The sequence below is a fragment of the Podarcis tiliguerta genome (genome assembly GCF_965153285.1).
Source record: "Podarcis tiliguerta genome assembly, chromosome: 8".
Taxonomy (NCBI): domain Eukaryota; kingdom Metazoa; phylum Chordata; class Lepidosauria; order Squamata; family Lacertidae; genus Podarcis; species Podarcis tiliguerta.
In genome coordinates, this window is record NC_139541.1 from 72,284,200 (window position 1) to 72,304,460 (window position 20,261).

The 20,261-nt window shown below is 45.5% G+C and overlaps 1 protein-coding gene across 9 annotated transcripts; it reads left to right on the forward strand.

Moving 5' to 3' along the window:
* Window positions 1-921: 921 nt before the first annotated feature.
* On the forward strand, window positions 922-18,984 carry SPACA6 (sperm acrosome associated 6). 9 transcript variants are annotated; one of them, XM_083455629.1, is made up of 9 exons: window positions 923-1,819; window positions 2,656-2,733; window positions 7,289-7,357; window positions 9,236-9,259; window positions 9,372-9,449; window positions 10,348-10,451; window positions 13,922-14,078; window positions 16,861-17,107; window positions 18,822-18,984. In XM_083455629.1, the coding sequence occupies exons 1-9, from the start codon at window positions 1,312-1,314 to the stop codon at window positions 18,856-18,858; spliced, it is 1,302 nt and encodes a 433-aa protein (XP_083311755.1). In that variant the 5' UTR covers window positions 923-1,311; the 3' UTR covers window positions 18,859-18,984. The 9 variants fall into 9 exon arrangements, with proteins under 9 accessions (XP_083311754.1, XP_083311755.1, XP_083311759.1 ...); XM_083455633.1 differs by lacking the exon at window positions 2,656-2,733 and having other exon boundaries at window positions 923-1,815; window positions 10,353-10,451; XM_083455632.1 differs by lacking the exon at window positions 9,372-9,449 and having other exon boundaries at window positions 924-1,819.
* The last annotated feature ends 1,277 nt before the right edge of the window (window positions 18,985-20,261 follow it).

The window sequence follows — 20,261 nt, forward strand, 5'->3', positions numbered from 1 at the left end:
TACCCAACTCCCACAACCTCATAACCCTTGATTCCTTCCAAACCTTTGATCATCTCTGTCACCCTCTGCACACATCTCAGCTTGTCGATATCCATCTTAAATTGTGGCGCCCAGAACTGAACATGGTTGGATGGCCATCTGCCTTGTATGATTTAGTTGAGATTCCTGCATTGCAGGGGTTTGGACCAGAAGGCCCTCGGGACCCCTTCCAACTCTACAATGCTAGGATTCTGTGAAGAGGAAGTCTAGTCAGACGGTGAAAAGAAGCAAAAGGCCAGTGCAGTGTATGTGATAAAGGGGAGCCATACCGGGGTGAAGGCGTCTTCTTCTGTTTGTCCCCGTGTCAGTTTCAGTTTATTAGTTAATTTTTCTAGTAGGGCTGTTTCCCATACTATTTGGTACCATTGGTCCATACTTACTCCTGACAGGTCTCATACACAGCCCAACAGGACAATGACAATAATCCACCAACAGCATACAAATCAATATGGCTAACCTGATCCCAAACACCCACCCACCTCACTCACACACGAAAACAAAGATCACCACAGCCAATCACAAGCAAACAATCACACCCTAGGCCAACCCCAACCTCTCTCACCACCAAAGGAACACAAGTGAACAACACAAATAACGCTGACCCCAAACTCTACATACATTAAACATAATAGAAACACCGCCACCCGACCCCACCCCCTTCCATTTTCCCTCTCTCCACCCCCCCTTTTCTTTTTTCTTTTCTTCTCCCCCTAATGCCTCAACAAATGAAATGGATTTGTAAAAATGTTACATGGAAAAACAATAATGAGGCTTTACACTTACTTCTGTAAACCAAGAAAATCCTTAATAAAATATCAAGATCAGAATAAAAAAAGAAAAGAAAAGAAAAGGCCAGTGCAGCAGTTTTAAAGAGGAATGTATTCTATGGCCTGAATGCAGAGAATGCAACTATTTCAGACACGAGTCATTGTGGGTAAAATTGTGTAAGATGGACTAATGGTCTGATTCAGCATAAGGAACCTTCTGAGGTGCCTACATTTGTTTTGTTTTTTACTTCAGAGTAGTTTATTTATTTTATATTATCTCTTCTCATTTATGAATCACTTCCCATGAAACACCCTGAAGCAATTTAACAGCAATACCGTCAACAAGAAAAAACACATGTATAAAACAATTTTAGATCCAATACATGAATGGACAGGGATTTTTTTAAAAAAGTCTTTAGCAGGTGATGGATGCTTTAGCCGAGATCCCTGCATGGCAGGGGGTTGGACTAGATGACCCTCAGGGTCCCTTTCAACTCTACAATTTATGATTCCAAAGGGTAGATGCCACCACACTAAAAGCCTACTGCCTACATTATACGTGCTGGGTGAGATGGCATCGGCAGGAAGCCTTCTGCAGAGCACAGTGGTTGGTTGGGTACAGATGGATGGGCGATGCAATATTTTAGGTGCAAAGACCTTTGACCCTCCGTGGTCCCCTCTTGGAGCTACCCTTCTGCATGCGAGCCATGAAATCACAACCAGCTCTGTGGACCTCCCTTATGACATCACCGGAGAGTTCTTTTCTTGGGTGTGGTTCTTCTCCAGCGGCTTCCTATCCCCACTCAGAAGGCTGGGCATAATGCTTACCATACATTCCCTGCTCCTCTGGCTAGCCTTTTCTGCACAGGCCACAGCTTGCCTTCTCTGCTTCACCACCCAACGAAAACGTGCCCGCGTCTGCCAATACTTCTTTGGCCACCGGGTTTCCCAGCATGGGAACTGCCAACCGATTATGGAAAGGGCCTTTGCGCGTTTCGCCAAAACCCAGGTGGGTGAGTGCCGTCCAATTGAGCACTGGACCAAAATGGAGGTGGTTGCACATACCACCTGCCATGTGCAATGTTCAGTGTGCATGCTTATGGGTGCTTATAGGATTCCCCAATCTCGGTTGTTTGACTTGAAGTTTCAGGGGTTCAGCTATTTTCGCTGAAGGTCCGCAGCCAGAAATACGTTAAGCGGATCTTAACAGACAGGGCCATAGCTTGTTAGTTATCCCAGTGCTGCCAGTCAGTGTCAGCGATACTGAGCTAAATGGAACAATGGTCTGGCTCGATATAAGGTAGCTTGATATAAGTTTCTTGGATAGCTATCTGAAAGCATAGGCAAATGTGACCAACTTGGCCAGGCAACTGTAGATGATGCCAGGGAAAGGAATATGTGGAGGAAATGCCACAACTGTGGTGCCACCACAGAGAAGGCCCTTTCTCTGGTGGCCATCAGCTTCTCCTCCAAAGGTGGGCTGATCTGGAGAAAAGCTTTCAGGTGAAGATCTGAACAGATAGGCAGGTTCATAAGGGAACAGGTAGCCCTGGAGATATTTTTCTGCTTGGTTCCCCAGCTTGTGTTCAGCTCCCTGACATAGCAGATGCCATTCGCCACCCTCACACTACGCTCCCGAGCTCCGCCCCTATCCGGAATTATAGAATTTGTAGAGTAGGAAGAGACCACAAGGGTCATCTAGTCCAACCCCTTGCAATGCAGAAATATTTTGCCCAGCCTAAGTCTTGAACCCATGACCCTGAGATTAAGAGTCTCATGCTCTACCAATGGAGCTACAATGGGAAAGGGACCAGGCCCTTCAACAGCTCCCTATCATCTTCTTTCCAAGATGCATCCGAAATCGAGAAGCTGAAGGACATATTTGGCAGAATGATCTTTTCCCTGGAGGAGAAAAGCATGGCGAAGGGTGGGTATAGACTCTTCCATCTTCTGTACAGAACTCTGCATATTTAATTGGATTTATCACCCACGCTTTCCCAAGGTCTCATGGTTGCTAGTGGGAATGTTCTATTTTTTATTTATTTTTTAAAAATATTTTTATTTAATTTTTTTGAAAAAAATATAAACCTACAACAACAACAAAATTCAAGATCCAAATACAGTATTGAGATTACTCTGAATCTCCTGACTTTTCCCCATCCCTTCCATGGGTCCTAGTAATAATATTTACAACTGCATACCAATACCATCCAAGTTCTATCCTTCCAAATTATCCATACTTTACGTTAATTTACCAGTGTGGTTAAAATCCTGCTAATTTTTTAACCTGCTTACAATGGTTTTGTCAATAAATTGTAAACTTCCTATTCTTTTTTTAAAGCTCTTGCCCTCTTGATTTCTGAGCTCCCCAGTTAATTTTGCCATTTCCGCATAGTCCATCAACTTGGTTTGCCATTCTTCTCTGGTTGGGGTTGTTTCTTCCTTCCATCTCTGAGCTACTTCCTTCCATCTCTGGGCATCCGTGTGTGTGTTGTCACATATGTGAACAGTCTTCTCTGGTCCTTGGTAGCTTGGTACCTGTAATTCCCAATAAGAAGGCTTCTGGTTTTTTGTTAAAAAGCTAGTGGGAATGTTCTAGAAGAGTAAAGGTAAAGGACCCCTGGACAACCGTCCAGTCCAGTCAAAAGCGACTATGGGGCTGCGGCGCTCGTCTCACTTTCAGGCTGAGGGAGCTGGCGTTTGTCCACAGACAGCTTTCTGTGTCATGTGGCCAGCATAGCTAAACCGCTTCTGGCACAACAGAACACCGTGATGGAAACCAGAGCAGCACACGGAAACGCCGTTTACCTTCCTGTCACAGTAGTACCTATTTATCTACTTGAACTGGCATGCTTTGGAACTGCTAGGTTGTCAGGAGCTGGGACAGAACAATGGGAGCTCACCCTGTCATGGGGATTTAAACCGCCGGCCTTCTGATTGGCAAGCCCAAGAGGCTCAGTGGTTTAGACCACAGTGCATCCAGGGGTCCTTTACCTTTCTTTACCTCTAGAAGAGTAGCCATGCCACAGCACCCACAGCACGTAGAACATAGAATTCAACCGTGCCCTAAAGGTCACATCCGCACCATAGCTCCGTCCAAACAAGAATCCCGGGAACTGTAGTTCATCCTCTCACAGCACTACCATTCTCAGCATTCTCAGCATCCTTAGCAAACTATTGTTCCCAGGATTGGGGTAGAGGCTATCGTGTGGATGATGGCAGAAGCCTATTTTCTCTTTGTGTGACCAGTGAATTAGCTTTAGTGCAGGACTGGATAACCTGTGGACCTTCGTTGGACCACAGGTCCCATCACTCCTGACCGTTGGCCACACTGTCTAGGCCTGATGGGATTTATAGTCCCACAGCATCCCCATCTCTGCACAGAATCCAGCATTCTCCCATCTGATGGATCTTGGACTGCCACTCCCAGCCCAGCTGGGCAGTGCTGCTGTTTGGGCTTGATGGTATGAAACAAGGATGGGGAACCCCTTTTCAGTGTGAGGACTGTATTCTGTTCTGCACAACCATCTGAGACCTAGTGATATGCAGGGCCAGAAGCAAAAGCAGGCAGAACAACTAATACAATGTTTACCTTTCTTCAGCATGAACACATCCTCTCTATCTTCAATCCAGGCAAGCAAAACGTACTATCAAAGTCAAATGACACATTACAGCCAGGCAATGTCAGATAGGGGAGACTTCTGAGGGTCAAATGCACCTAGAGGTCTACATTTGGCCCCTGATCCAGAGGTTTGCCACCACTGGTCTAAAACATCTGGGCAGCACTAGGTTGGGCGAAGGATGATCAAGTACATATACTTTTCTTCCACAATAAATTTCCTGTAGTGTTAAGTCTAAAATTTACATGTCAATACAGAACTTGCTCTTTTAAAAAAATTGTGTGTGCCCTCTGCTCCCATGGACTTGGGAGCATGTCCTACTGATTTCAATGGGGGCTTACTCTCAGGTAAGGCAGCACAATATCGGACCCATAATTGCTTTCGAGGGTTCATGTCTCTTAAAGACTTTGCAATATAAAAAGCAAATTGGGGTTATAAATGGTTCCACGAGGGCGCTGTGAGGGAGAGGGTAAGGCAGAAAATAAGCCAGGGCTGTCACTTTGTAGAATCAGTGCTTTTTTTTGTGGGGGATGCAGGGGTATGCATACCCCTAAACATTTTGTGAATCTAATTTTGGCCTCGTTAAGGGGCAGCATTTCAACATGAGCAGGAAAATGAGAGTACCCCTAAACATTTTTTTAAGAAAAAAAAAGGCACGGTGTAGAATAATTCTCACCTGCTTAATCTTTAAGGTGATTTCAGGCTACATAAATATGCATATCAGAAAAGAACAGTGGTTCTAAAGAGGGGGGAAATCTTCTGGTTTGTGCTTCATTGGGTGCCCATTTCCATAGCTCCAAAAACGAGAACATAAATCTGCCTTAAAATGTGGACCTAATTCACGGGTGCAGATAAACTTTTGGGAAGAATTGCTGTTGTTTACATGCAACCACATCTCACCATAGCAGGGGAAACTGAAAAGGTTAGCCATGTGCCTGCTCAGTCCTTGAGCTGGGAAGCTGGCTGTTGTTAGGCAACTTCAAGGTCCCTACTCTCCTTTCCCAGAGTTCTTTATCTGTAAAAGCACATAGCTAAACTGTGGAATTCACTATCCCACGGGAGTCAGCGATGGCCACAAATGCACAATACATTTAAAAGATAAATATAAATACATTGCATGTTTATACCAAAAAAACAGAACAAAGCAGACCCCATAACAGCCACAGGAAGGTTTGTTGTGGTGCATTGGTAACAAAACAACACCATCTTAGTCTATCAAAAGCCAGCTGAGGGTGGGGAGGGGAGATAAGCCCTTCCTTAGCGCCCAAAATATGTCAGCGGTGGCAATGCTGCAACCCTAACAAAAGAAAAGAAAAGCCATTTTTAAAAACCCCACCTGTCCCATGTATGGAGAACAAGAAATTATTCTGAATATTTAAGGTAGGAAAGGTGATTAGACATGGAAATCATAAAATTATATAATTGTAGAGGTGGAAGGGACCCTGAAGGTTGTTTGGTTCAATTCCCTGCAATGCAGGAATCTCAGCTGTAACATCAATGACAGATGGCCATCCATCCTCTGCTTAAAAGCTTCCAAGGAAGGAGAGTCCACAACCTTCTGAGGGAGACGGTTCCACCACTGAACAGCTCCTACCATCAGAAAGATTTTCCTGATGTTTCGTCAGAATCTCCTTTCTTGTAACTTGAAGCCCTTGGTTGGAGTCCTACTTTCCAGAGCAGGAGGAAACAGGCTTGTTCCCTCTTCTATGGGACAGCCCTTGAGATGTTTGATGGTGGCTATCATATCTCCTCTCAGTCTCCTCTTTTCCAGGCTGAACATTCAGGGAAGGAAATATGTGGTGGGGCTTCGGAAAGATACTTCCATGCAGTGGCGTAGCGTGGGGGGTGCAGGGAGGGCCGGCTGCACCGGGCGCAACATCGGGGGGGGGGGGCGCGCTCGCACTCGCAGCTCTCTGCCCCTACCTGGCTCACTCACTCTCTCTCACTGCAGTGCTAGCTGTGCAAATCCGATCCGATCCGAGCCGCCAGGTCGCCGCCCACTGTGGAGGGGAGGGTGCCAGGCGTGCGGTGCGGTGCGGAGAGAGAGCGAGGGACCATCTGGGGGAGGGACAGTGCAGCGGGGGGGGGCGCAAATTACTTGCCTTGCCCCGGGTGCTGACAACCCACGCTACGCCACTGCTTCCATGTACAGTAAGATTGGCCAGTTTCTTGGCTCTAAGGGACAGGGAGAGTAGAATGGATTCTGCATTGGCCAAAGAGTGCTGCCCAACCTTCTCCAGTCCGGAATTCTCCATAGGTTTTGGATTACGGCTCCCATTACCCATGCTGCCTGGGGCTGGAGGGAGTTGTAGTTGTTCTGAACTGCAGGCCCAAAGTGCAAACTCCGGTTGTCTGCTAAACTTCTGATGCACTGTTCTGAATCGCAGACCCAAAGTTGGGTTTGTGGGGGTGGTTGGGTACAGGGATGTCAGAAACATCAGAGCAATCAATTCCAGTGGTTTATTAAAGAAGGTGCAGACTTACAGCAAATCAGCCTGCCAGGTATCCCAGCCTTTACAGACTGTGAGACGGACACTGCAGCAAGGCGATGGCTTGTCCCATACATTCTTTATACACAAGGCATCATAGGTCACTTGGGCCGGCTGTTCCCATAAGGGCATACGTGGCAAACAACCCGAATCTTGCAGATAGTTCCCTTTCTGGCCTCAGAGCCCAGCATCCCAAGCCCACAGATGCATCAAAGCCAGCCAATTAGCCTGTATCAAAGCAAGGGAATAGAAACATGTATAGTATGAGCTCACGATTACAACTACCCCTTAATTGTGGGGTTATTTTGATTGCCAAGATGGCCTTTTGCATCCAAAGGAATAACTTCACACCCTTCTCCATCTGCCCTCATAGTGCCTTATCCCCTGGCAGTTAAAGAAGCTGAGAAGCAGGTTGAAAAAGAGATGGCACAGCTCAAAGCAGGTAATGTAGAGATATAACTGGACGCGGGGCAAAGGCGCCGTCTTAACGCTGCCTGTTCCCTCTTTGGAGTCCGCAAACGTTGTTCCCTCCACCACACAACCTCCTTTTCTATCTCCAACTTGAAGATAGCTTTGCATCCACGACTAACTGAGCGTAGGTTTTGTCTGGCTGGGTGCATTATCATGTTCCTGGAAAATGCAAGGAGATCTCCTCTTGTAAGTCCCACAATATTTTGCTGGTGTCTCAGCCTTTATTGTGGCTATTAGATGTGATAGCTAAATCAGGCTTGTAAACAAGCCCATAGAAGTTAGTAGCCTGTGGAAATATTTACCAGAGGATGGCCAGACAGCTCCACCAGCCTCTTGCGTTCCCATGCTAGGCATGGAGAAAGGTGCTGGAGTTGCTTTGATATTACTTGGACAATCTTAAAAGGGGATTCGATGAATTCATGGAGATTAAAGGCTATCAGTGGCTCCAGCTACACTCTCCCTCCAGTGTTGGGGACAATATATGAATACCAGTTGGTGGAAATCACAAGTGCAGAGAGCACTGTTGACTCAGATCCTGCTTGTAAGCTTCCCATAGGCATCTGGTTGGCCAGAGCAGGATGCTGGACTAGGTGGGCCATTGGCCTGATCCAACAGTTTCCTTCTGGCAACCCACTTGCTTTTACACTGGACAAGAGGAAAAACAGAACACTCCATTGCTTTCCCTCCTCCATCACCTTCTCACTCACTTGCATGGAATTCATTCTTGCTTACCACTACCAGGCTAGTGCTTAATTACAAGGCTGAATAGACCCAGAAGTTTCTGGGACTGTGTACAATGGAATAATGATTGCTCTGGGGCAAACAACAGGAGAGGTTTTCATGTCCAGCGCACAGGCTTCACAGAAGTATCTGGTTGATTGCTGGGGTAGAAGTGGGGATGTGATTTCGGCTGGTCCTGCCCTGCGGCGGAGCTGAAGCAGCCAGAAGCGGTTTAGCCAGATAGATAAAGGCAGGAAGTGGTGCCTGAGTGATATAATAAGACTTTTTAATGGGTTGACCCTTGAGGGGAGGGCATTTGGACTCCTCTTCATGTGGTAAATGTTTGAATAGAATCAAAGGCTAGATGGACCTTTGTTCTGACCCAGCAGTGTTGATAGGTTCTTCTACAAGAAGGCTGACTTACCCACGGCCCTCCAGAAGTTGTTGGTCTCCAACTCCAACCAGCCCCAGCCAGCATGGAGGATGGGAATTTGTAGCCCAGCCATGTTTGGATGCCTACAGATTCTCCACCCATACGTTCATCCAATACAAAAGCTCAAGGCGGCTTGCAAAATTGCAATAAAAAATAAATTAAAAAATGGGTAATAGATGAGAGCTGGCGTGGTGTGCTGAACCAGGACCTGGGAGATCAGGGAGATCAAGTCCCCTACTCAGTCCTGAAGTCCACGGGGCAACCACAGATCAGTCACTGTCTCAGGTTCAACCTACCTCACAGGGTTGTTGTGAGAATGAAATGGGGGTGGGGAGAGAAGCATGGACGACACCTCAGTTGAACTTATTGGATGACAGGTGGGATAATAATACAGTGGACGCTCGCGTTGCAAACATGATCCATGCAGGAGGCACGTTTGCAACCCGCAGCGTTCACAACCCGCGGCGCATACGCAGGTTGTGATTCGGCGCTTCTGCGCATGTGCGATTAACACTTCTGCGCATGCGCAAGCACCGAAACCCGGAAGTAACCCATTCTGGTACTTCCGCAAGCCAAAAACGTGCAACCTGAAGCGTCTGTAACCCGAGGTATGACTGCAACAACAATAGTTTAAAATGTAATATAAATGTAATAAACAAGCAAACAAATAATGCCATTTTCTCTCCTCCTGTACAGCTCCAGCCTGCATCCCACCGTGTGGTGAGTACCCAAACCTACCACTTTCCTAACCTATCCTCATTGCCCCTCCGTTCCAACTTCCCTCCCTGGCTTCTGCATCTATTCCCATCACACCCTTTCATCTTCCTCCCAGGGTTCCAGAAAGAGGCTCGCCAGTACCGATGCTCGTCTTGCACCATGGTGGACTGCTCGCTGCCCATCGATTGCCCGAGTACATCCCTCTTGGTTCTTCCTTGATTTTCGGGGTCAGGGATATTTGCTGGCCCAGGTGGTGGAAAGATTCTGTGCCAACAGTACCAAGAAGGAACTTGCACTGAGAGCTATGGAAACCACAGAGATGTGGGAGGGGAGAATTGTAGAGTTGGAAGGATAAGGAAAGGCCATAGCTTAGTGGTAAGACACATGCTTTGCATACCAAAAAATCGTGGGTTCAATCCCTGGCATTTAATTCCTGGTATCTGAAGACGTGTGCATGCACATGAAAGCTCACACCAATAGCAAACTTAGTTGGTCTCTAAGGTGCTACTGGAAGGAATTTTTTTATTTTGTTTTGGCATTTGCAGATAGGGATGGGGAGGAGGCTACTGTCTGAACCCCCTAAAGAGCTACTGACTAAAGCTTTGATGAAGTTTCAGGGGGGCTTCCTATGTTCCACATTGCCCTGGTGAATGATGCGCATCAAATTGGGCTCACAGCTTAATAGGAGACTTATGTCGTGTGCATTTCAGGGGCGTTGGACTAGAGGACCCTTGGGGATGGTTCTATGATGATTCCATACCTGTGTTAAGTACATTTGAAGTATGTTCTTTCGCTCAGAAGAATTCTGGGCACTGTAGTTTGTGACCGCTAGGAACTGTAACTCCATGAGGAGCAAACTATCCATTATTGATGTCTTAAACTGGTATACTGACCTTCGTCTGTAGATCTCAGGGCAGTTGACAACATGTTTTGAATGTGCTTTCAAGGGATAGCGCGTACAAGGCCACAATGTTTCTGAGCACCATCTAGGATGAGAAATTTCCCCAATCTGACTTACTCTGCTGAAAAAATATATCAATTTGATTCTTTCTCCTCCCCGCTCCCCAATTCCTCATCTCCCAACCTCCCAGTTCAGGATGTGCATAAATCTGAAGGGGACGTGACACTTCTCAGCTGCGGAGTTAAGTTTGAGATTCCTGAAGATGCAACCTTCCGATGGAAATTTGCCAAGGAAGTAAGTGGCGCTTGGGTGGTTGAAACAGAGCCGTCCTCGCTAAACCCCCTGCTTGTGAGGTAGCTCTATACCAGAAGATTAAATGCTCCTCACAGTGTCCCTTGTTCAAAGGTGCTTTGAGCAAGGTTTTTGCTGCAAAAAACCACAAAACTTTGACTCAGGTTTGGAGGGGACCCCAGATTTTGGGGTTCATAGCTGATGAAGCCATTCTTAGGGCTTTCCTTAATTCCAAGTGTGTCTCCACCGATTTGTGGTGTAGTCCTGCAAATCTTCATTCAAAAGAAATAACACAAAATCCAATGCATGTCTAACGGTTTGCAGCCCTCACTGCAAGGAGGACTGTGTTCCTGAGGAGGGGTGAGAATGCTTTTGTGTATGTGTAAGTAGCCCAATAATATATATACTCACCCAGCAGAATAGCGCTCAGACTGCAAAGAGGATCATCCCCTGGCAGTTGAAACTGACTGGTCTCAAGACAGTCTTCAAAGTGACGCTGAAACCGACCAAGAAGTCTGGTATTCTTTCATACAACCAGTGCCGGATTTAAGCTAAACAAGCTATAGCTTAGGGCCCCAAAAAAATTTTAAAGGAAAAAACCTGGATGTACATTTCCAAAATATAAGACAAAAAACAAATAAAATAAAACCGACATACAGCAACAGTGTTTGTGTTGTGTAGGCTCCTATTTGTTATGTGCAAATTATAGGCTTTAGATACCTATTAGGTCCATAAATTATAGGCTTTAGATAGCTATTAGGTCCATAAATTACCATATAGCATATATTCAACAAAAAAAACAGTGACAATTTGTTGTTGACAAAGGACAGCTGGACATATAAAGGGCCCCATTACCTTCAGTAGCTTAGGGCATGGGTAGGCAAACTAAGGCCCGCGGATCCAGCCCAATCGCCTTCTAAATCCGGCCCGCGGACAGTCCAGGAATCAGCATGTTTTTACATGAGTAGAATGTGTCCTTTTATTTAAAATGCATCTCTGGGTTATTTGTGGGGCATAGGAATTCATTCATCCCCCCCCCCCCCCCCGCAAAAATATAGTTCTGCCCCCTGCTGAAAATGTTTGCAGACCCCTGGCTTAGAGCCTCATCACACCTAAACCCGGCCCTGCATAGAACCACCATTTATTTCTAGAGGCAATGCATCTGTGATCCCTAGATGCAAGCAGCAACAATAAGCCATCGCTATCAAGGTCAAGGGGGCCCTGTTTACTTGCAAAGACACCTGGCTTCCTGCTTGTTGGGAACAGGAACATTGGTGTACTTTTTCTGTGGCCTTGCAAGCCTGCACAGATAGTCCTTGGACATTCTGTAATCTGCACAAGCGATCACAAGCTCTCAGAATACAGTTTAAAGGCTACGGCAAGGATGAGAAACCTTTTTCTCCCCAGCTGGAGGTCCACATTGACTTCTGAGTAGGCTTCTGGAGCTACTGGTCGGTGGGGACAAAGGCAGATGTGGACAGAGCGAGAAAGGCAAATTTTGTGTTTGCGCAGGAGGCTCGTTCCTACAAACACCCTTCCCTTTCTTTAATCCAGGAAAGCAAAAGGCATTATCAGAGTTGAAGGACACATTCCAGTTGAGCAAAAAATGCTGGGGAGGATGCGATGCAGGAATAGCAGATGTGGCCTGGGGAGAGGGAGGGTGGAGAGAGGCGAGTTTTGGAAGCCAAACAGAGAATCTCAAAGGGGCCCGCACACTCCTACCCCCGGGCTTGAGGTTCCCTGCTCCTGGAAAGGACAATATTTATGTGCCTGAAGGTGGAACTGCACACTTGAAAAGACACACACACACACACACACACACACACACACCAGGTGTTTCTCCTTGAGAAAATAATCTATACAGGTCCCCCTATATTCCATCACCCAGGGAGAATATAATAATAGTAATAATAATAATTTATTATTTGTACCCCGCCCATCTGGCTGGGTTTCCCCAGCCACTCTGGGCGGCTTCCAACAAAGATGAAAAATACACTAAAATATCACATATTAAAAACTTCCCTGAACAGAGCTGCCTTCAGATGTCTTCTGAATGTCAGGTAGTTGTTTATCGCTTTGACATCTGATGGGAGGGCGTTCCACAGGGCGGGTGCCACTACCGAGAAGGCCCTCTGCCTGGTTCCCTGTAACTTGGCCTCTCGCAGTGAGGGAACCGCCAGAAGGCCCTCGGAGCTGGACCTCAGGGTCCGGGCAGAACGATGGGAGTGGAGACGCTCCTTCAGATATACTGGACCGAGGCCGTTTAGGGCTTTAAAGGTCAGCACCAACACTTTGAATTGTGCTCGGAAACGTACTGGGAGCCAATGTAGGAAAGACAGATTCGCTTAAGATTTCGGGGGGGTGTTTGATTTTGAACAGAGAAATGGCTGGAAAGGAAAAGGTTCTGCAGCCCCCACACTAGACAATCTGCAGCCACCTACAGCTGGTTTGCCTGGCAAAATAAATTCCTCAGGAGAGCTGGGTGTGGGTGCAAAATCGTGCAACTACACACTATGGGTTACACTCAACTAACTTTTACTCAGAGGTGGACCCATCTGACTGAACGGGTCTCATTTGGTCATAGCCACTACTTACAATGGGTCCTCTCAGAATGAAAGTTAGCTGACTGCAGTTCCTCCTTGACAAGAAGGTTCTCCACACCTGGGTGCAAAAAAAAGTGTTCAGAGGATCCACCAGGATTCGCCTCCATCCAGGTAAGAATCTGAGGGAACACCTGAGGGAGAAGAGTGGCAGCATGGCTGCTTTACGTCATTAAAAACAGTCATAATCATGACTGCATGAGAGGCACACCATATTCAGAGTCATTTTTGTCCTATCCCTTTATTGTTGTTACCATCGATTTATCATGAATCCTCTAAACCACTGTCTGAAAGCAATTTACATAAGCAAGATACATAAAAAGCAGCTACAAATGTGAAAACAACAAATATACCGTATTTTTCGCTCTATAAGGCGCACCAGACCACAAGACGCACCTAGTTTTTGGAGGAGGAAAACAAGAAAAAAAATATTCTGAATCTCAGAAGCCAGAACAGCAAGAGGGATCGCTGCGCAGTGAAAGCAGCAATCCCTCTTGCTGTTCTGGATTCTGGGATAGCTGAGCAGCCTGCATTCGCTCCATAAGACGCACACACATTTCCCCTTACTTTTTAGGAGGGAAAAAGTGAGTCTTATAGAGCAAAAAATACCGTATTTAAAATGAGTCCAAAATCCTAACAAGGAGAGACCCATTCAACCATCTGGGAAAGGCTGTCAGAAGAAAAATGTCCTCGATTGTTTTAGAAGGGGTACTGATAGTGACACCTGTCATATCTCAGCAGAAATGTTATTCCACAGCACAGGGGCAGCCACAGGAAAGGCCCTGCTCCGAGTTACTGCTTAGGACTTGTAACACTTCATTTCCCTTCCTTCCTTCTCTCACCCCTCTTCTCTTTCCACTTCTCCACCTGCAGATCAGAACCAACAAAGTTTTCCTCTTCCAAGACCTGAACTTTGGGTTCAATCCTTCCCTCCTTATCCGCCCCACCCTGGGATCCCACCATGGCACTTTCGCCTGCCAGATCGCCGAGGAGGACGGGGTGCTGGTCAGGAAGTTCTTCTACCTCAACGGTGAGGAGTTGGGGCTTGTGGCACAAATAGGCTCCTCAGAAAAGTCCAGTTGTTTTTGGCTGGTGAGGCCTAGACTAGCTTGGGTCACGTCAAAACCACACCATACATTTTAAGCCCGCTTATACCACTTTAACCAGCCATGGATTCCACCAAGGAATCTTGGGAACTGTAGCTTGCCATTTGCCAAGCTACAATTCCCAGTACCACACTTCCCAAGTTCCCCCCAAATACGAGATATCCCATTTTCTCCTGTGAGATCTCAGCAGTCATTTTGGGTGCCATGCTCTCACCCCCCCAAAAAACCCCCCCATTTTGGGGGGGGTGAGAGCAAGGTACAGGTCACATGACTCACCCAGGAGTCCCAGTTTAGGGTGTGTGTTTTTTTTTAAAAAATGGACGTTTTGGAGTAGTCTTTATAATCTACAGTTTCTTCTTGGGAAGCAATGGCTGTGAAAGTAGCATAAGAGTAGTTCAAGGCTCACCTTTTTGCCCTGGCTGTTGACACTTGAGAGCTATACAATGGTACCTCAGGTTACAGACACTTCAGGTTACAGACTCTGCTAACCCAGAAATAGTACCTCAGGTTAAGAACTTTGCTTCAGGTTAAGAACTTTGCTTCAGGTTCTATGATTTCTATGATTTCAGGATGAGAACAGAAACTGTGCGGCAGTGGCACAGCAGCAGCAGGAGGCCCCATTAGCTAAAGTGGTGCTTCAGGTTAAGAACAGTTTCAGGTTAAGAATGGACCTCCGGAACGAATTAAGTACATAACCAGAGGTAGCACTGTATATACTTGGGGGACCCACCTTATTTCTGCGACTGCAAGTTGCTTAAAATTGTTTTAAATATTGTGCTTTAACCTGCCCTGGGACCTCAAGGTGAAGGGCAAATTAACAAACAAACAAGCAATGCATGGAGTGGACGTGACCTTTTCTTATACAGTGGTACCTCTGGTTACGAACTTAATTTGTTCTGGAGGTCCGTTCTCAACCTGAAACCGTTCTTAACCTGAGACACCACTTTAGCTAATGGGGCCTCCCGCTGCCACCACACAATTTCTGTTCTCATCCTGAGGTAAAGTTCTTACCCCGAGGTACTACTTCAGAGTTAGCGGAGTCTGTAACCCGAGGTGTTTGTAACCCGAGGTACCACTGTACCTGGGGCAGGAGGCAAATGTGGGGCCCAGTCAAATGATGTCGCAGCAATAATATACAAAGGTAAAGCTTTCCCCATCACTGTGTGCTTGGGATTTTTGATTATTTCCTGCGCATGTGTAACCCGCCCTTCCTCCAAAGGTTTCAGAATGTGGTCATCCTGCCCTTTATCTGAAATGGATAAGGCTGAAAGGCAATGAGCGCTCCAAGGTCATCTGGCAAGAGTTTCATGCCTGAGTGGGGTTTTTTTTCAGCCTGACTCTCTCCCCTTTCCTTTTTGTGTAGGTGGGTGATTTCAACCCGAATTGCTCCATCAAAAAGCGTTTGCTCATCAAAAAAGCCTTTTATTTGGCTCTCCCCATTCTTGATCCTGTGCCCTGAGCCCTGCGCCATGATGTTGCTAGGGGCAGAAAACCAGACTTTCTTTAAAAATAATTAAAAGATAATGACTTTTTTTAAAAATCGGTTGCGTTTTTGCCTGTTGCTCAACTATTAAATAGACAGGAGTTTCTCTCCCTAAAAACCTGGCAACCACGGACTAAATAGCAACACGTTGAATTTGCCACGTCAGATTGGTACAAAAAGCCTTTGGACAAATGCCATGCAAAGTTGATTCCACACTTGCAAGAAACTGATCCTTCAGTATGGCTTGAGTACTCCCTGCTCATTTATATTAGGCAGGTGTTATTGCAGTCTTCTTTTCAGTAACTGCTAAAAAAAATTGTGTTTAAGCAAGCCTACCCAGACATATAAATCTGGCATGTGTGTGTTTTTATACTGTTTATTTATTTATTTTTAACTCCTGGTTTTCTTTTCATAGAATCATAGAATTCTAGGGAAGGGACCCCGGCGGTCATCTAGTCCAACCCCTTGCAATACAGGAATCCCGATACAGTGGTACCTCTGGTTACGTACTTAATTCGTTCCAGAGGTCCGTTCTTAACCTGAAACTGTTCTTAACCTGAAGCACCACTTTAGCTAATGGGGCCTCCTGCTGCTGCTGCGCCACAGGAGCACAATTTCTGTTCTCATCCTGAAGCAAAGTTCTTAACCCGAGGTACTATTTCTGGGGTTAGCGGAGTCTGTAACCTGAAGCATATGTAACCTGAAGCGTATGTAACCCGAGGTACCACTGTACAGGAATCTTCAATGACAGAACCATTTAGCCATTTAAGGCCAACCTTTTCCCTAATTCATTATTTTATTGGTAACTTAATGTGTGTTTTGTACTTTGCGTAAACCGCTTAGAGGTTTTGATGACTAAGCAGTAAATCCAGTGCATTGTTAACCTGTGGAACTCCCTGCCACAGGAGTCGGGGGTGGACAAAGTTGTGGAGGGAGAAGCCCATCAATGGTTACCAGCCGCGATGTCAGCATTCTGCCTTCATGGTCTGAGGCAATAATGCTTCTGAATGCTAGCTGTTGTGAATCACAAGTAGGGTGAGAACTGTTGCACTCAGGGCATGTCCTATAGGCATCGGTTTGTCCACTGTAAGGGCAAGATGCTGGACCACTCGCCTGACCCAGCAAAGTTCCTCGTATGTTCTCAAATTCAATAAGATATAGCAAGGTTGGTCTTTCAATGGCGATTTGGCTAAGTGGCTTGGACTTTCCCCTCTCCTCTGCAGTGACGGAGAAGAGACTTCATCTGGAGAAAGAGTTGCAGGAAATGTTCAAAGCCATCTTGCACCCCCCGCCGATGGTAGAGGTTGCGGGCGAAACATGGGGAGAGGAGGTGCAGACCAACCTAACCGAGTCAGAGATGCCGTCCTTGGAAGAGATTCTCTCTGGGCCAGACTTCCTCCACAAGAAGGTCGTTGTCTTCCTCATCGTGGGGATAGCCATGCTCTCAACGCTGGCCACTATGATAGCAATGTGAGTTTCGTTGCAGTTCTTCCTGCACAGAGGGCTGGGATTCCAAAATAAAGCAACTTGCTTTATTTTATCTCGCATTCTGTTCACCTAATTTTACAAATAAAAACGAAAAGTACCGAGGCACCGGTTTCCTTGCCTGGAACAACCTCAGCTCAGGGGTAGAAGATGTGTTTTGCACATAGAGTTGTCCAAGCTTCAGTCTTTGGAGAGCAACTTCTATAAAAGTAGACAATACTGAAAACAAGATGGACAATGAGTGTAAGAAGATTGCTGGCAGGGTCAGCTCAGTGGCCAATCTCACAGTGGCTTGTCAATTGATGAAAACTAGTATCTGTTTAATAACCTGCCTTTTAAACCAACTAACTGATTAAATCTAAGGGTGTCACCTGACTAAATAAATCCAGGGTTGCAAAACTACACCCATTTACCAGGGAGTTAGCCCCACAGAGTAAACCTGCATAGGAAGGCCATTGATCAACGAACTGATTAAATCTGCTCAAATCTGCATATGAGAAACACCCATTTTCAAGGGGGAGAAAAGATCATTCCTGATTTTTTCCAGATAAGGTTGGCATACCCAAAGAAGATGCTTTTGCCTCCCTCCTCACACACAAGTGGAAGAATGGTGTTCACCATCTCAAGTGTGTTGTAAATAAGTTATATTAAACAGTGCTTTTTTATCCCTGGGGGTACGCAGGGGTACGCATACCCCTAAACATTTTGTTTAAGTTTGGCCTCATTGAGGGGCAGTATTTCAATATGAGTAGAAAAATGAGAGTACCCCTAAACATTTTTTTAGGGGAAAAAAGCACTGATATTAAAAATTATGATAAAAAAATAAGCAAACAAATTCTTAAGACCACATATTTAGTGCCAGGTATATTTTTTAAAAAAAAGATAGTTCCAGCTGGCTAATAAACAAAACAGTTGCAACTCTAATTAAATATATTTTATTTTATTGCATATTACTGCGATAAACAACTCAATAGTAACCAATTTGTTCAGCATCAGCTACACTTGCTTTGCCATTCAATAAAAATAATTTTGCTCCCCTGATTTTCAGGTCAGTGGAATCAAAGTTCTGAAGCAAATAAATAAATAAATGTTTTTCAGACAGATCCATCCATTCATAGTTTTAACCTCTTTGAAACCTTACATGCTTAAAACAATTTAAGAATGGGCTTAGGGATGAACAGAGGTCTTCATCTGTCCCTGGTCACATTATATTTGAAACCTTGCATTTTAGAGCAGCTTTTTTTTTCACCCAACAGATTTTTATTTTTAGAAGCCTTTTGTATTCCTAGGTTTTTGCATTTGGAAACCTCAGGTTACTTTTCTCATCTTTCAAAAAGAGCTGGGTTTTTAAAAATAGTTTGATCTGTTAAACCCTGGAAGTTTAACTACCCCAATTCCCATTGTTAGAGGGGAAAGTTGTCCTCTCGAAATATTTTCCCCATCTTCAGGAGCTCCCAAAAACACATTAAAAAGTGCTCTGTTATGCATGTAGCTTTGCTGGTTAAATTTGGCCGGCTAAACATCCTACACATTTTTTGGTTTTGAGATTTAAAGGTCCTTTTGAGATCAAGAGCACTTTCTCCCACATAAGAATGCAGCCTTGATTAATCTTATCTCTTAAGCAGCTGCTAAGAGATGTTAGTTTTAAGTATTTGGAACAACCATTGAACTAAGCATCAACTCTCTGTTTGCTCCTCAGGACAATTTATCGCTGGGCTACAGACATCAAACTGTGAATTGGGAGGAACTTCACAGAACATTCCTCCCTTCCCCTCTACCAACCCCTTCTTTTTGCTGTGCCTTGGTAAGGACTGTACAACGATGGCATCACCATTACGACACAATTAAAAGAATAATAATAATCCAGGTCACACATTGGAACTTCTAAGGACAAGTTATGAGTTTTGCAATTTGTACTCTCTTCCATTTAATGACGGGGTGGGTGGACTGGTGACTAGCAAAAACTCCAAAGCGTGCATCTGTCTGTCTGTCTGTCTGTCTGTCTGTCTGTCTGTTGTTTGTTTGAGCCTGTCTGAGCCTGTCACAACAAAAGGAAAAAGCACATTGGGTCCTCTCTGGGCTGTTTTAGACGTTTCTCCTGCACTCATCCCCATTAAGAGGTTCCCCCCTCCAAATTTCTGCAGAGCATAGGGTTGTGCCAAGCCTACTGGTATCTCCTTCCTGCTAAGCGAGCAAGGCACTCAAATCTGAAAATGGAGAGATTAGAAGACATATAATCTACAAGGACAGAGCTGTATTACAGTATAGCTCAGTGAGAGGGCATCTGCTTTGCATGTGGAAGGTCCCAAGTTCAAGTCCTGACAAGGCTTGAAACCTTGGAGAGCTACTGCCACGCAGTGCGGACAATACCAAGCTAAATGGACCCACTTTCTGACTGGACCTGCCTGCTGCAGCGAAACCAAAAGAAGTTTTCTGAATGGAAATTAAGCCAAGGATTATGAGCTGGTCCTGCAACAAAATGTTGCCGTGTGGCCTGTTCCCTGTTCAGGATTCTGACACCCAGGTTCCACCCCATCCCCGCAAAAGTCCGTCTGTATTCCACGTCACGGGAGACAGTCAAGTAAGAAACTAATAGTGCAAAGTAGGAATTTATTAACACAGGAATTAATACATTCCTCTAAGACAGGGTTCGCCAAACTTGGCCCTCCAGCTGTTTTTGGACTACAGCTTCCATCATCCCTAGCAAGCAGGACCAGTGGTCAGGGATGATGGGAACTGTAGTCCCTAAACAGTTGGAGAGACCCAGGTTTGGGCAAGTCCACTCTAGGGAGGGAAACCTGTTCATCTCCAGATGTTGTTGGAATTTAACTCCCATCAATTTCAGCCCGAATGGTAGGGATGATGGGAGTTGTAGTCTGGCAGTGAATGAACAAAGGTTAATCCCCAATGAACTTGTCACCTCGCCTCAAGAAGGATATTTGGGGAAGTTCAGAAAAGGGCAGACAAAATGATTGAGGGGATGGAATGGCTTCCCCAATGAGGAAAGGTTGCAGCACTTGGGACTTTTTAGTTTACAGAAAAAGCAAGTAGGAGATGACATGATATATAAGTTTATGCTAGGCATGGAGGAAACTGAGAAAGAGAAGTTTTTCTTCCTCTCTCATACATAACACTGGAA

What these genes read in the sequence shown, in the direction of transcription:
- SPACA6 (XM_083455628.1), top strand. Translation starts at nt 1,312, where the DNA reads ATGATTCCAAAGGGTAGATGCCACCACACTAAAAGCCTACTGCCTACA. An exon ending in GATGGCACAGCTCAAAGCAG is followed by an intron (nt 7,358 to 9,235) that starts GTAATGTAGAGA and finishes CCTCCTGTACAG; the next exon opens with CTCCAGCCTGCATCCCACCG. An exon ending in GCTGCCCATCGATTGCCCGA is followed by an intron (nt 9,450 to 10,347) that starts GTACATCCCTCT and finishes CCAACCTCCCAG; the next exon opens with TTCAGGATGTGCATAAATCT.